At 31.7% G+C, this 16,398-nt stretch overlaps 7 protein-coding genes across 7 annotated transcripts; 3 read left to right on the top strand and 4 right to left on the bottom strand.

Annotated features, from left to right (window-relative positions):
* Positions 1–3,868: 3,868 nt before the first annotated feature.
* Positions 3,869–5,767, bottom strand: TVAGG3_0175410 (glycosyltransferase family; the record flags this gene model as incomplete). Its single annotated transcript, XM_001582284.1, has 1 exon — positions 4,427–5,767. One exon carries the CDS (start codon positions 5,765–5,767, stop codon positions 4,427–4,429), a length of 1,341 nt encoding a protein of 446 aa, XP_001582334.1.
* Positions 5,768–5,822: 55 nt separating this feature from the next.
* On the bottom strand, positions 5,823–7,755 carry TVAGG3_0175420 (DNA ligase/mRNA capping enzyme domain-containing protein; the record flags this gene model as incomplete). Its single annotated transcript, XM_001582283.1, has 1 exon — positions 6,134–7,600. The coding sequence occupies one exon, from the start codon at positions 7,598–7,600 to the stop codon at positions 6,134–6,136; it is 1,467 nt and encodes a 488-aa protein (XP_001582333.1).
* Positions 7,756–8,332: 577 nt separating this feature from the next.
* On the top strand, positions 8,333–9,668 carry TVAGG3_0175430 (uncharacterized protein; the record flags this gene model as incomplete). Its single annotated transcript, XM_001582282.1, has 1 exon — positions 8,333–9,595. One exon carries the CDS (start codon positions 8,333–8,335, stop codon positions 9,593–9,595), a length of 1,263 nt encoding a protein of 420 aa, XP_001582332.1.
* A 494-nt stretch (positions 9,669–10,162) lies between these two features.
* On the top strand, positions 10,163–10,828 carry TVAGG3_0175440 (NAD(P)H-dependent FMN-containing OXIDOreductase YWQN-related family; the record flags this gene model as incomplete). The annotated part of the gene is made up of 1 exon (XM_001582281.1): positions 10,163–10,828. One exon carries the CDS (start codon positions 10,163–10,165, stop codon positions 10,826–10,828), a length of 666 nt encoding a protein of 221 aa, XP_001582331.1.
* A 368-nt stretch (positions 10,829–11,196) lies between these two features.
* On the bottom strand, positions 11,197–13,257 carry TVAGG3_0175450 (uncharacterized protein; the record flags this gene model as incomplete). Its single annotated transcript, XM_001582280.1, has 1 exon — positions 11,229–13,235. One exon carries the CDS (start codon positions 13,233–13,235, stop codon positions 11,229–11,231), a length of 2,007 nt encoding a protein of 668 aa, XP_001582330.1.
* A 56-nt stretch (positions 13,258–13,313) lies between these two features.
* TVAGG3_0175460 (uncharacterized protein) lies at positions 13,314–14,961 on the top strand (the record flags this gene model as incomplete). Its single annotated transcript, XM_001582279.1, has 1 exon — positions 13,521–14,942. One exon carries the CDS (start codon positions 13,521–13,523, stop codon positions 14,940–14,942), a length of 1,422 nt encoding a protein of 473 aa, XP_001582329.1.
* Positions 14,962–15,198: 237 nt separating this feature from the next.
* TVAGG3_0175470 (lactonase, 7-bladed beta-propeller) lies at positions 15,199–16,230 on the bottom strand (the record flags this gene model as incomplete). Its single annotated transcript, XM_001582278.1, has 1 exon — positions 15,199–16,230. One exon carries the CDS (start codon positions 16,228–16,230, stop codon positions 15,199–15,201), a length of 1,032 nt encoding a protein of 343 aa, XP_001582328.1.
* Positions 16,231–16,398: the final 168 nt, after the last annotated feature.

A 16,398-nucleotide genomic window follows, 5' to 3' on the forward strand; every position in this document is an offset into this window, starting at 1 on the left:
TATACTAGATACCCTATATTTCCAACTCTTGGAAAATTTTCATGACTTATACTTAGAGTTTGACGGGAATCTAAAGTGATTTTTTTCTGCATCGCGAAATCTAATGCAATCTCAAAATCATGAAGAAACTGCGAATCGGAGCGCAATTTTTTAATATGTTAATATATAAAGGTACCCCTACTACTGCAAATGCTTCAAATGAAAATCTAAGAAATCAGATTAATTTGATCACATTAGTATAGTATTGGTCAAACCAAAAACTCATATGTTGATATATAGCCTATAGATATTCATATTATCTACTTTTCATTGAATTACATAAGATTTAATAATCTCATAAATATTCTTTTTAATTTTCCGAATTCCGTGTGCATTTAGATTGCCTATACCTGTATATAATAATTCTAGAATGATTTGATTAGATATTAAGTTTTTTAGATTAATATTTTAACATTTTGATAAAACAAGCATTTGTTCCATTTTAGAATCGCCATTGAACTCTAGTTTGACTAACATGATGTTGTATGATCAAATAAATTCTAACTTCATGAGATAAATTTTGAAATTAGAAAATGCGATATCTGACTCAAATATTTATCTGAACACATTTAACATTCAATGATAAACTAAAGTACTATACAGCAGATTCGATTTGGCTTATATTTTATATAATCAACAAATAATCCTATAAAATTGTGCTATTCACGTTGCTCAAAGATGTATTGAACATTCCCTACTTGTGTATTGATAAAATTAGATATAGATTCTAATGTAAATCGATATTTTGAAAATTCATATATATTTTGTCTTGGTTTGGCATTTGATCGTGTTGAAACCGGAATTGCAATATATATCATCTAAATATATAACTATCAAAATATGAGCTATAGATTTTTAAATTATTCTCCTGAATATGAGTGACTAACATAATTATATTGAATTGAGTAGTAAGAATCATAAATATTAGAATCTGACGATAATTTATTATAACTTTATATAGGAACAAGATTATAAATGATGATGAAAATAAAGATTAAATTTAAATCTGAAAATTTGAAAACATTAAGTGTATATGATAGCATTACAAAATTAAATTTTATGTGGAAGAGGAAATAGAGGAATTAGAAGTATTATGAGAAAATAATAAGATATAAAAACAAGATTCTATTAAATGAGTTAATTTATAGAAAGGAATAACAGTGTGAATGTAGTAAATGAATGTTTTCATGATGTATTATTGAAATCTTAAGTTTTGTTAAGAAGATAATAAGGGAATCAAATTTTGTATTAGGAAGTTTGACCGACAAGAGTGTATTGTGCACTCTTGTCGGTCTGCATGTCTCATTCCGGGAGACATTGTCACTGCATGTCTCCCAGAATGAGACACTCTTCCGCATTCATAACTTGAATGCGGAAGTTTGACCGACAAGAGTGTATTGTGCACTCTTGTCGGTCTGCATGTCTCATTCCGGGAGACATTGTCACTGCATGTCTCCCAGAATGAGACAATCTTCCGCATTCATAACTTGAATGCGGAAGTTTGACCGACAAGAGTGCACAATACACTCTTGTCGATCTAAATGTATCTTACAATCAAAGACACGTTCATACAATCTTTTCGAAGTTAAAAAAAAAATTTAATTATTTCTTTCTTTTGTTTATTAAATCGCCTTACTCACGTACTAATCTCTTTTAGAGACTCTATCGAGCTATCCCCACATATAAACCTGTGACAATAATACATATTTACTCTCTTCATATTCTGATCTCATGACACATTATCGCAAAAACTATAATTATACAACACATCTCATAAAGTCTCATTTTAGCCCTATCTAAGCGTTCAAAACCTATTTTCCACACGTAATCTGATTCTTCTGGCTCCGCTGATTCGATTTCTGCTGTCAGATCGTGAAAATATGCATCACATAAAGAGATAAATGCAAATTGCACAACTTAATATTTTCCTTAAAATTTCTCTTCAGGTTCATACCTAAATCAATAATTTTTTTTGCATCACATAAAGAGATAAATGCAAATTGCACAACTTCACGTGAATTTATTGATTTTGACATTGAAGAAAAAAAGCAAATAAGCTCTTTTTTTGAAAATTCAATTTTTTCCAAAAATGTATGAATTCAAAAGTTCAGATTATATCTAGTCATTTTCCAACATTAATTTTGTGTTTTAGTTTTTGAGATATTCATTTTATTATACGTATTATTCAGAAAATTAAAAGAATTTGTGAGGGGAAACGGAGGAGATAATAAATATGTAAAGATGGATGAATAGACAATTTGAAAAAAAAAGCAATAATTTTGAGTTGTGTTTATCTCTTTATGTGATGCATATTTTCACGATCTGACAGCAGAAATCGAATCAGCGGAGCCAGAAGAATCAGATTACGTGTGGAAAATAGGTTTTGAACGCTTAGATAGGGCTAAAATGAGACTTTATGAGATGTGTTGTATAATTATAGTTTTTGCGATAATGTGTCATGAGATCAGAATATGAAGAGAGTAAATATGTATTATTGTCACAGGTTTATATGTGGGGATAGCTCGATAGAGTCTCTAAAAGAGATTAGTACGTGAGTAAGGCGATTTAATAAACAAAAGAAAGAAATAATTAAATTTTTTTTTAACTTCGAAAAGATTGTATGAAAGTGTCTTTGATTGTAAGATACATTTAGATCGACAAGAGTGTATTGTGCACTCTTGTCGGTCAAACTTCCGCATTCAAGTTATGAATGCGGAAGAGTGTCTCATTCTGGGAGACATGCAGTGACAATGTCTCCCGGAATGAGACATGCAGACCGACAAGAGTGCACAATACACTCTTGTCGGTCGAAGTTTTGCAATCGCGTTGTGATTGCAAAAGATTGTGCTATTCCTGCATATTTTCTACGAGCCTGCTTCATAAAATTGAATCCTTCTATCCAAATTAAATGCGATTTCGCTAATCTTTCATCTAAAATCACTAATCAGAAGCATATTGCAAGTTAACTTGAACCGGCATGTTCCTCCTATCCTGTCTTTCAGTTCTTTCTATCAGCCATGGTTCACAAGGAGGAGAGCTTTGCGCACAATCAAACAGAAGATTGCGGCAGAGGAACCGGGAAGAGAGCAGCTTGAAGCGGTAAGCTGTTTTCAAGTCTTTAGTTAACAAACTTTAACAAAAGACATCTAAAAAATTTGAAATAATTGCAAAATAATGCCGTCAGGTAATGCGCACCTAAGGGAGGTGTTTTGCGGGAGCTGGGGGTATCTTGGTGAGTACTCAGGAGGCCAAGAAGGGCACCCCAACCGACATTTTGCTGACGCATTGTGTAAGCAACCATTCTGATAACCTCTCAAACCGTCGGGACAAAATAATTTATGAAATTATAAGTCATCTTTCTAATACATATTTTTGGAAGGGCGTAAGATACGCCAACTGAAATATATTATTAAATATGAGAAAATCGCTCAACAAAAAAACAATTCTTTCAAAAAGTTTGACATTGATCTTTCTAATACATATCCTATGGAAGGAGTTTACATTCACAAAATAAAAACCAGTTCAAAATCTTATTACTCCTTGAATTAAAATCATTTAATTTCAAATCCATTCCAAATCCTTAAATCTGTATTAAAATCATTTTTCCAACAACTAACACAATACAAATTACATTTCCATATATCTTCTTGTCCATTTTAATTTTTTATCTCATTTTATTTAATTTTATTTAAAGAATATAGACATCGAAATCCTTTACACATAGTTATATAAAAGTCAAATACATAATAAATTCTTAATTCTAGAGATATCTCAAAATCTCATTTTTTTAATTTAAAATACCTTTCATTTTTCACAGTACTATCACAACAAACAAGCCATTTACTAATTAACACATATAAGAAAAATATCAAATTACAAAACAACTTTCAATATCATTCGCATCGAATTCTATTTTTTCATAATTATCAACTACATGTTATTATATAATATATGTCGGCGCATATTCCACTCTATACAAGTGTCAGACACACTCACACAAAGCTGTGAGATTCATACCTCTATCAGTAGGACTTCTCAAATCAAGAACACATATGTTTCACTATCGCACATCTGTGTAGGATCTAATTAACCCTTTGGACTGGTACTTCAAAATTTGATAATTTGATAATTTCATGTGATATCATCATTTGCCTTTAAAACAACTGTGCGTTAAACTAGACGCGTTTCTCTATCATAATGCAAAATATCAAAGTTTGGGAGACTCCCAAAGCGTCTGAAACTGATCATAAGGGTGAAAAACCGTTTTCCAGAAGTTGGGAACGTAGGGTATTTCATATAATTGCGTCATTTTACGTGGACGCGTAAAATTAGGAGGAAAATCTGACACAAAACAAAAAATTAGCTTTGCAATCAATAAATATAAAAATTATTTTGGTTCAAGATAAGTTTTTGCTCTTGGATAGTACTTAGTTATTACATTATTCTCGATATATCTTTCGTATACGAAATAAGTCTTCTTATCCTTATATTTTCCGTAAAACGCAATTTTCTTTTTTTCTTCAATGTCAAAATCAATAAATTCACGTGAAGGAATAGTTATTTCTGGCCATCTTTTATTTTCTACTGCACTTAATACGTATGAAAGTGTCTCGTTGAAGATTTCTAACTCAATTTTCCCTCCTGTTAATTTAGTTCTGTTGATATGATCAGAAGCAACGTAGTACATCCATATTCCGAGTGAATGAGCTATTGCTATGCATGGGGAGTTGCATGCTCTCGAATCTATAAGCAAAAGTCCGCAATTTGGATGCATAAAAATCATATTAAACGAAGCGGAGCCTGTTGCACTCACGAAAACCTTTGTACGTGAAAATTGCTTCATAGAATTTGAGATATTGAACACGTAATCTGATGCAAGGAACGTCCAATTGTATTTATTATAAAAATCTTTGGTGAAATTAAATAATTCGTCCATATTTTTGACGTATCCCCAATTGTTCTTTTCTTTATTGATGAATACGTACTCTGTTGGCACTATATCCGTTAAATTATTCACTTTATATATTAAATCATGAATATCTCTGAAAGAAACTTGAAGACTGGATACAGGATAACTTGCAACAGCAATGTAAAGATCTTTCACAAAGATCCATTCTTCATTTAACTCATGAACATGATTTGGATCGAAACCTAAAATTGTCATGAACTGTTTGATCTGTGACTCATTAGATCGTATGAAAATCTCCGAACCTTTGAGTATTTCGCTTGGAATACTTAGTATTCCACCAATCATATCTTGAATAACGTGGCCAAACTGCGGATGATAGCAAAATCCAACAACAGCTTTATCGTATATTTGAAGGGTATGATTTATGAATGGTAATATTTTCCAAGGAAATAAAATATCTGTTGGCATGTAAAATTCTCCGCCAAAAGTTCGAATTCCTTGTCTACTTACGTCACAAAATATGTAATGCTGAAGAATCGAATGTTGAAATGCAAGAGAATTGTTATCATAATTTACAGATTCGTTTGTGAATGTATTATTTGATAATAAAACTCGGCCTGTGTAAATTCTTTCATTTAGTGTAAAATTGTGAATCATTTCTACTTGTTGATATCGCTTTTTATACATAATTTTCCTTGGATGGTATGAAAGTGCTCGATTTATTGGTCCTTGATTAACAATAGAAGTGCAAATAATCAATGCTAAGAGTATTATTATTGAAATTTCGTTGAATGCACTCCGGAAAGTGCGTATCAACATCAAAAAATAATTTTTTAGAATTTGGGGAGAAAAAAAAAAGTTGAATAAGAAAGAACCTGTTTATAGTTTAGGCTTACATGGACAAGCCATTTCCTTCACATTATGTAAATGCATAACAAGGACATTCGCATCCTGAAAGATCAGGAATTTTAAAAGAAAGGGTGTATTGATTCATTGAGTTTTAAAAAAAGGCACATTCATGAAATGTGACACACATCTTCGTTTTCATAGTGTGACAGATAATTTCATTTCTACATCATACACTCCGCTGATTTTAAAAAAAGGAGAGACATTTTTGTTTTGTTCTTACAATGAATAATAGAATAAATGAATGCAATAATAAATGTATTAAAAATAAAAAGTATTTTATTTAGCATATGATTTCATTTTTGCTCTTTCGAGTTCTTCTTGAACATACTGCGGCTTTAGAAGGATCTTATCAATTTTCCTTTTGAGCATATCAAAATTCAAAGGAGGTTTTCTTGTTTCAAGAATTGTATTTGTTAAATGATCACCATCCATTGCTCTTTTAGAACTACTCAATGACAGCATTTCCCATTTATTTGTCATTCTGTTATAGATAATATCGATGAGACACTCATTATATTTTGCGAATTCTTTTGTAGGATGATCGAAAATAACAAATTGCTTTTCATCGTTATCAACACCATAAAAAGTACCCAGCAAAATATTAAGTTCTACAGTGATAATCAATGGATTATTTTCGTCATACAAGTATTCAGTGCTTCCGTATCTTCCATCCTTTGATTTAAACAAAATTGATGAATCTTGTACTTCGAAATTTTGTTTCAAGAAATCCAAATATTTCAATCTACAATATTTTCTTATGCGAACATCAAAGTCATTACTAATATGAACAAATTGATTCTCATCTATCTTTCGCTGCCTGTTTGCTAATATTTGGTCAATAAGATTAGCCCTTTCTGCAAAAGGAAGTGACATTGTTGAACTTGCTTCATTATTTATGATATCAACAAACATAATTTGCAATTTGTTTTTACTTGGATCATGCCATATAATACCTTCGAAAATTGAATAAAGCATTGTTTCGTTACTACTATTTAACGGTGGCATGTAAAGATTGACTTTTCTGACCCAATTTTGTTCACCAATAATAAAACAACAACTTAATTTGAATAGAAGATAAACATGAACTCCTTTTGCATCTTCCATGATCCAAAATATGTCTTTCTCGTTAGCAATATCCTTTAATGAGTATCTATCAAAATTCAAACGTTCTTTTTTAACAGTTAAATTCGATTCTACATCTTTCTTGATGTTTGCTTCATCAATAGGATCCAAAGCAACTCCAACAGATTTAATTAATGGATCAATTTCTTTTGTATTTAATTTCAATCGGCTTTCGTCGAATTCAACACGAATCATGTCAACACTAACAGGAATTTCATGTTTTTGGACTGGTTCAACAATTTTGTCTTCAGATTGTTTTTGAGTTTGAATTAAATTTTGATCAATTAATTTTTCCGAAAAATACTGCAATGTTAGATTGTCAACCAGCATTTCTCCATATAAAGATTGTAATGATATTAAATATTTTGGTTTTCTGAAGCTTAATCCATGAACAGCTTGAATTTGCTGTTTGAAACTTTGTGCTGTGAATCCTCCTTCTTCTATTAGCCATCTGCACATCATATAAAGACAAATATCATCACCATGAGCTGAGCAAACACCAATTCTTGAAATATTTTTTGGATTTGACAAAAGAAAATCAAAAACAGTTGTTTTAAATTCAGAATAATGGGCTCCAGAAGGAACTATTCCCTTTGGAATCTTGATGACTTTAATTTGCATTTGTACATTTGGTGGGAAAGTTAATTCTCTATGAGTTAGATAAATCAAAAGTGGTGGAACTAACGAATCAGTAAGAATATTTCGAATTTCGCGTAAAGGGGTGCTATCAGGAGGAAGATATGAAAATATTACAAAGTTAGAATTTAGTATTGATGAAGCCAAAATACTGTCACTTTTTAGGAATTTGTCTCAATAATCAAATTGGTAAACAGATCAAGAAAATATAATATTCTTTTTGCCAAAACGATCTGAAACGTTAAGCGTTTTTAAAAGTGTTTATCTTGTTTGTAATTTTTTTTTTCGGCTGGAATAATTTCATACATTCTTCCTAATAACACCCATTTATGTGATATCTTTAGGGATATTTAGAATAGGTATTGACGTCAAGTGTTTATATTTATTAAAAAAAATAAAAAATAAAAATAAATGTACAAACATTTTTCTTGCCTTGTGGCTGGTAAACTTAATAAAGAACGGCTACGTTTACCTTATGTATTTGCAACCAGAAACTATGACGGGGATTATGTTCCTTCGTGATATTCTTGACTGATGAATATTAGTTATAATTAATTAAAATATTCACAAAATATGCATTAATACTTTTGGAAAATGGTAACTATATGGCAGCTCAATTGACTGTTATTCTTAATCAAATTGAATACTCATTCAATTCATTTGAATTTTCGATATTTTGAATTTGATCTCAAAATCAATCATTTTTTCATTTGTAGAATGTCTATTCAGAGACGTTTAGCAGACAACATTGATACAATGTGGATGAAGTCAAATACCAATGTAGTTGGTGTATGGAAATTCAATTCCGAAAATGACCGAGATTCGAATCTCGAAAAATTATGTAAGTCATTTGCTGGTTTACATTCCCACTTTGAAAATAATCACATTATATTCGAAAAGAGAGATGTTCCAGTCTTCAAAGTTCCAGATGCAATAAAGAATTTAGATGAAATTGCAGATTATGTTGACCTACACTGTACAAGACCATTGACAACAGCATTATCATCTATAGCAATTGCTGAAGACGCGATTGCCATTGTAGGAAGCCATTGCGTTTTGGATGGCGGTACATTGACATACTTAAATAACTTGATGGTACAGAACTTACCAATTCCAGAGATTGGAATTAATCCATCCACATACGAACCTTTCATAGAGAAGATCAATTCAATGAATTATTATCTTCCTCCAATTCCATGCGATGAAAAAGCAGTCAGATTTTCAACCAAAGATCCACAACGTCTTGCTACAACACCATATATCATGTCTATGCGCGAACATCTCAAAATTAACGACTTTCAAGTTTACAGTCAAAAAGATAAGAAGTTACACGGCTTCACAGAGTCTATGTTCTCTTCAATGATCCTATCTATGTCTGCCTTTAATGGAAAATTCGATAAGACAGGATTATGGGAAGTGTTTGGAACCAGACCGCACGCAGAGAAAGGATATAAACTTACACAAGGACAATATTTCTCAAATTTCAATGTTTATGCCGAAAACGTCACGGAAAATGACAATGTACAAACTTTGATGTCAAAACTCCGTGAGCACATGAACTACCAGATCAAAAGAGGAGCACCATGGGCATCATTAAGAGGATACAGAGACAATCACTTTGATGGAAAGATTCAAGAAGGTACTTTCACTGTACTGTCATCTATTGGTGAATTCAAAACAGGTGGACCAGTCAAAGATTTCTTGCTCCAAACAACAGGAAATGGAGAATATGGACCAAGTCTTAACATTCTTTCGTACAATGTTAAGAAACCAAATGATAATGATTTCTATTTTGTTCACTCTCATTCTCCACAATATTTCAGTTTCAGGGAATCAAAAGCATGGATTAATTCCGTTAAATATGCTGTTTCAAAAATTAATCCACAAACTAAGATTGGCGATGCTGTTGCAGAATTGACAGATTTCCAGAAACAAATCATGAAGAAATATGATACTGTTGCAAAGAGTATCAAGTTTTAAACATTTTAATGATCTATCTTTAATAATATCTTTTTCACAAAATATTAAAATCAAATTTGAAATAATTTTGAGTTAGGTCATCATAATACAATGGTACAAATAAACATTCACATATTATGAGCCATTAGTTTTTTCATGTGTTCATATTGTTAACATATGCATTTGGGAATAAATTGACAATTGAAAAAAAATATTTCAAGATTTCGGATAAACATCTATACTTTTATGCTAATGTAAAAAGACATTCTCACGACCATAAAAGCAAACTTAAAAAATGAAGAATTTCAACAAATTATATTGAAACTATATCAGAGCTTCGGTTATTGAAATAGCATAATTGGATGACATTATTGTTAAATCTCCAAAAAAATTCATCAATACGAATTATTCTTTTTGTTTCTCCAAAATTCTGAAAATCTATCGTTAATCATCTATGGTTTTAAGAATATAAAGGAAACTGGTATTTAAAGCATAATTTTTTAGAAACGCATATGTTTATTCAATTCGATACAAATTTCAAACAATCGACTTTAAAAATTTCAATTAAATTTTTTTCAGTTCATTCCTATGCTTTCGTCTCCAAGCAAGTTTGCAGCAAATGTTCTTCTCTTCAATGCCAGTTCTAGAAAGAACAACAACACCGTTACCATCCTTAAAGCAATTAAGGAAGGTGTTGAATCAGTTGGAAAAACTGCAGAAATTGTTCATTTAGACAAATTGAAGTTCCATGGATGCCAAGGATGCCTTCAATGCAAGAGACCAAATGCCCCTGCATCTTGTATCATTAAAGATGATGCCACAAAGTATATCGAGCAACTTAAGAACGCCGATGCTTTTGTTATTGGATCACCGGTTTACTTTGGAAATCTCACTGGTCCATTTTATAGTTTCTTCCAGCGGTTTTTATATTGCCATTTCAATTATTGCGAAGAAAAGCGCTCGAACCTTACACGCCCAGTAAAAACTGGACTTGTATATACCTGCGGAGCTCCACAGAGTATGTTTGAAAGAATTTATGCTCCACAATTCCAACATAATAAAGATTACCTTGAGATGGTATTCAAAGGCAAGTGCCAAGTTCTTGTCAACTACTTCCAACTTCTAACCAAAGATGTTTCTAAGTTGTGGGTCCCTGGTGAGCCAAATGACCTCAAGAAGAAGTGGTTTGAAGAACATCAGGAAAACATCTTAAAGCAAGCATTCGACATGGGAGTTAGTCTCGCTTCCGAATAAATAGATTAAAATAATTTTCTTAACTATTTTCATGAAAACATCATTGTTTAAGTATCAGTTCCAAACATCTATAACAAACGAGATTTTTCATATCGCATTGATCAGTAATGAAATTATAACGTTCATACTCTATAAACCAATCTTCAATTCCTCAAAAATAAGGAAAAAATAACTGTTGATTATGTTTATTAAACGAAAATTTTTGTCAATCATCTAATGTAGATCCAAATGGTCAATTCCTCCATCTTTACAATGCCAAGATAAAATTAAATAAATATACACTTACTTTCTTTAAGGAACTATGAAATCAAATGCTGTTAACACTTTCCTATTTTAGGAAAAGGTAGAATTGAAAAATTCATAGTAGCAAAAAACTCTTTTTTTATATACAAACAAAAATTTATATATTATAAGTTCTTTTTGGATGTCTCTTTTTCGTCTTTTTGGTTACTTTATGTTCTGGCTGTACCTTTGTATTTTCGAAAGGATTCTCTTTCGATAGTTTATACATATAATACCATTCATTTTCGAATATAGTTTCCCAAACAGCTTTTTCATTTTCACTTTGCAAATAAAACAAAAATGGCTTATCTTCATGTGAGAAAACAGGAGCATTTCTCTTCTTCTGAAGTACATATCCTATTGACCGATTCTTCCACATATTCCAATTCCATTTTTCATTCAACAAATTCGTATTTGTTTGAGCTCTATTATTTGCGTAAACCCCATGTTGACAAACCCAATAAATGAATCCATAAAACAACTGTCTTCCTGCTATTGATGTTGCAGGATTAAATCTAGAACTATAACTGTAAATAACAGCATCTGTAGGTATATTCTCTTGTATCCAATATCCTGCTTCTTCGTCAATAGGAAAATAGACTTGTAATGGTTTCAACAACTCCAAAGGAAATGATATTAAAGCAGCAAACATCTGTTGAACAATCAAGAAAATAACAATATATCTGATGTATTTATGCTGTTTTGCTTTCCTGTACACGTATAAATAGAACTGTGTGACATAAGGAACAGCAATAGGTATCCAACAAGCAGCAAACAATTTTAGATTATCTCCTTCCCATGGTTGATATCTAATGAAAGAAGCGAAAAACCAAACAACCATAGAACTTATCCAATGATAGAGTTGTGTCTTATCAGCAGCAATCCATCCAAACAAGATCATGATGTAGCCAAATGGCCCATATCCATTCCACCAAACTTGGATCAAAGGGAACTTGAATTTTCCGTAAACATTTTGATCCCAAATTGGTTTGTAGTTTAAAAATAGTTTTCCTTCATGTGCACGTCCCCAGAATGGATATGTTAAGGGAATTCCAATGGAACAAGAGATCAGACCATAAAGAGACCATTTAAAGAAATATGGCCAAAATTTTTCTTTCGTTTTGAAAAGAAAAATCAAACAAAGAGAAATTGAGTATTGAGCAATGGCAACAAAGCTATGAACTTGCAATTGAGGAAGTGTACATGTACATAAGCCTGCAAGAATGATGTATCTGATGTTTATTTCCTTTTCTTGAGTGATTTTGACAAAACACATCAAAATTCCAAGAACAAGTGGGAAAGAAAACAAAGAGCTACGCTGGGGAATTAATATCTGCGTAAGTGGTTGCAATGTATATGCATTTGTATCTGTACCAAGATGGTTCATGAAATTAACAGCTGTATTAAAAGATGTACCGTATTTAAAAAGACACCAGTAGCCAAATCCACCAAGATTGGTCCATACTAGGATAGATATGGCTGCATTCGTATGATCTTTCGTATAAACTAAAGCTAATCCGTGAATTAAAATTATTGTAACGTAACACATCAATGCTGCTGTAAGTTGTAGCATGAAAACAGGTCCTTTGTCATCTGTATTCATTAATGCAGCCATGTAGAAGTTGTGAAACATCGGATAAGCTAAAGATAAATTTGATTGAAAAGAAGACCAAACATCGAATAAAGATGATCGATTGTAATTTATTCCTGTTGAGAAAGAGCGTATGATATTTAAATGAAATGGTAAATCGGCAAAAGTTGGGCCACTTGCAACGTATTTATCTCGTAAATAGCAGTGTTTTGCAGCAAGTGCGACAATAACTGGACAAAATATAAGTAAGTATGTTTCAAATAACGTTCCTTTGTACTTTAATGATTGTTTGCTTTTAATATTGATAAAATGAAGTAAAAGAGAGAAAATCATGTATGTAAGGCACATAAAATAGCCGTGGAATCTGTTTAATGGATAAAACATTGATGTAATAAAGAAAGATAAGGATTGTAACGCGACTCCTAATCCAACGCCTAAAGATGCGCGATATATAAAATCAAATCTGTTTTGTATGATGCATGTTGTCAGTTCGTAACCAAACCAACATGCAGAAAAAAGTAAAACAACACTCATTTCTCACAAAAAAATATTTTTTGACAACATGTCAGAAATTGATTTTTGAATTGTCAAAAATTTTGTTGAATTTTTGTCAAAAATCCTAAAATAACGTCGTCTCCTCAACCTCTACCACCGCTTGATCCTGCAAAGAAGAACGAAGATAAAAACGATACAATTCTTAATATATCCAAGGAAATACTAATCAGAGAGAATCCAATCGATTCAATTGTTGATTTACGAGAATTTGGAGTGAATTTTCAACGAGACTCTACAACTATCTCAACGAAATCAGCATTATTGATGAATGATTTAAACAATCTATTAAACAAATTAGATTATACAAAGAGCAAAGAAATAAAATACATGAAACAAAAGTCATTTGAGCTTGTAGGAGAAGGCAATCGATTGTTTCGTGATAAAGTTCCTGGAGTAATTCTAACTCTCGAGAGAGACAATCAACATCTCAAAGAAGATATCGAAGAATTAGAAGAAAAAATAGATAAAGCAAATAAAACATTAACTCATCGCATGGGCAAAATACAAAAGTTATCTGATATGCTATCTGTCGTTAGCTTGGACCAATCTTCAAAGAATCTCACTGATTTAGGAAATGAAATTAATCACTACCGGAATCTCGGACATAATTTAAAGAAGAAATTTGATGAAATTGTTGAACAATCTAAAGCATGCGCCAATCTTGTTGTACCAATTCAAAAAACTCACAACAGAGCAAATATTTTGAGTTATCATGAGGTATATGCACGTTTTCAAGAGAATACAGAAGAAAGACTAAACAAAGTTATGGACTATAAGTTTGAATTTAATAGAAGAATCGAAGAATTACTAGGAATGTACCAACAATCACCAGATCTTGCCATTTTAGTGCCTTTCTTCAAGAGAACAATTGCTACAAATCATTCCATTAAGACTAGATTGCAAACAATTATCGATGAGATGAAATGGATTGAAGATCGCGTTCATCAAACTACAGATATCATGTTTGACTTGATGTCGCCAGTTGTCCCTGAAGGAAAATTCTCACTAAGAACGTTGATCGATGATTGGACCGATTTTACACAAAACAATTCGACAGTTCAAGATCAAGTTGACGATTTAGTCGACAAAGCAGCTAAAAAGAGAGATGAAGTTCTCTGGAGAATATTAAATTGTGAATCTAAGATAGAATGGATCACTTCAAGGCTCAGAGTCTGGGAAGGTGAAATTCGAGGTCAAGTTTTTTATGAAGAGAGCTTTGATGACTCAATGGCTGAGTTAGAAAAGAATATGGATAAGCTTGAGGCCCTTGTAAATGAAAAATGGGGAAAGAGCGAAGAGAAAAATAAATTATTCGAAGAATTAAAGATGATGAAGGATTCTGTCCTCAAACCAACTAAAATGGATATTAAAGATATCGGAACTCCGCCTGAATATGAAGAAGTTGACCTAGAAAAAATCAAAATACCGTTCCCAAAGTTAGATTTAACATATCCGGATACAGCAATGTCTGTAAATGCACAGGTTTTGCAGGTAATAGGTCCAAGAAGGAGATCAGTTATGCCAAAGAACGTTAGAGGGTTAAATCCAGGATTGAAGATTTCATTCTATGAAAACGATGATAAATTCAGAAAGAAATTGAATGAGGCAATCCTAACTTATGGAAAAGAGTTCGAAAATACAGAACTACTGTCAAAACACATCAAAGAAATCGAGGGAAAATCATAATTTTGTTTGTTAATTATAAATCATTAGTATTTAATTCACTTTTACTTCTTTCATTATTAGGTTATAAAAATGTGTCTTAATCATATGAATAATCTGAAATTTGAATTAGATTTTTGAGAATTTTTTACTTTCATGATGTATTAACTATAATTTTCCGATACATAATTAGTTGTCATGTACTTTATTAACAAATTCTTGATTATTTAAAAAAGATATGGAAATAAAGCATATAATGAAGATTTTTATTTGGGTGAAATCAATTTAATTCAACAAACTTAATGCAAACAGGATGAGGCAATTTGATTTCAGAATCTTTTCTCAATAAGCCTGATTCAAGACTACGTTGGTATACTTCAATACAATTGCTATCTCTGCAGCAAACATATAGGAATTTACCATTTGGAGTAATATCGAATATTCTTGGATGAATTCCAGTTATTTGGTAGCCAACTTTTGAAAGATAGCCACTGCTACTATCAATTTTGTAAATACAGATTCCATCTTGTTTCAATCTGTTGCTTGCATATAAAAACTTCCCGTCAGGGGAGAGATGAATATCAGCTGAACCCCTTGCGCTAACAGAATCGCAAATAATGCTCTGGAACATGGAAAGTGTACCATTCTGATTGACAAACGCATTCACATGGCCGTTGAGTTCATTTATTAAATACATATATTTTCCATTTTTCGTAAAAACTGAGTGGCGAGGACCTGATTCTGGTTGAACGTTGATGTCTTCATATGTTTCAGAAAGAAATGGTGCTTGTGAATTGACCTTAAACTTGTGAATTTTATCAGTTCCTAAATCATTCACAAGAAGGAATTTTCTATCTGGTGTAAAGTATACGTGATGAGCATGAGGCATTTCTTGTCTGCTTTTATCTGGTCCCGTTCCTTCAAATTTGATAACTTGGCTTGCTTCTTGAATTCCACCATTGGAATCCAATGGGAATACAGTAATACTACCACTGGAATAGTTAGCAGTAACAACAAAACCATCTCCAAGGAGTAAATGGCAAGGATCCATTCCATGCGTTAATTGTGAATTGATGACTTTAAATTGACCACTAATTTTTTCGAACTCTAACGCAACAAGAGCCGCTTTCTCGTTGTGCATTTCACTCACTGCATAAACTCTTGTATTGTTTCTATTTAAAATAACATAAGAAGGATTATCTACTTCAACTGATTCAAGGAAGGAAAAACTGCCATCATTCTGGCTAATTTTGAGAGAGTAAATGCCTTTACTTCCATTATCAGTGTACGTTCCAACAACTGCTGTCAGCATAATTGTGAAAAATAATTTTATATCAATTACGATAGAATATCTTAAATAATTTTTATTGAATAATTACATATCTTATTAAAAATGATATTAAATCAATATACATGCGATAATGATTCACAATGTTTTGGCTGACATCTCTCAAAATTTTGGATAAAAAAACGATTGAAT

This window comes from Trichomonas vaginalis, chromosome IV, assembly GCF_026262505.1.
Source record: "Trichomonas vaginalis G3 chromosome IV, whole genome shotgun sequence".
NCBI classification, from domain to species: Eukaryota; Parabasalia; order Trichomonadida; family Trichomonadidae; genus Trichomonas; species Trichomonas vaginalis.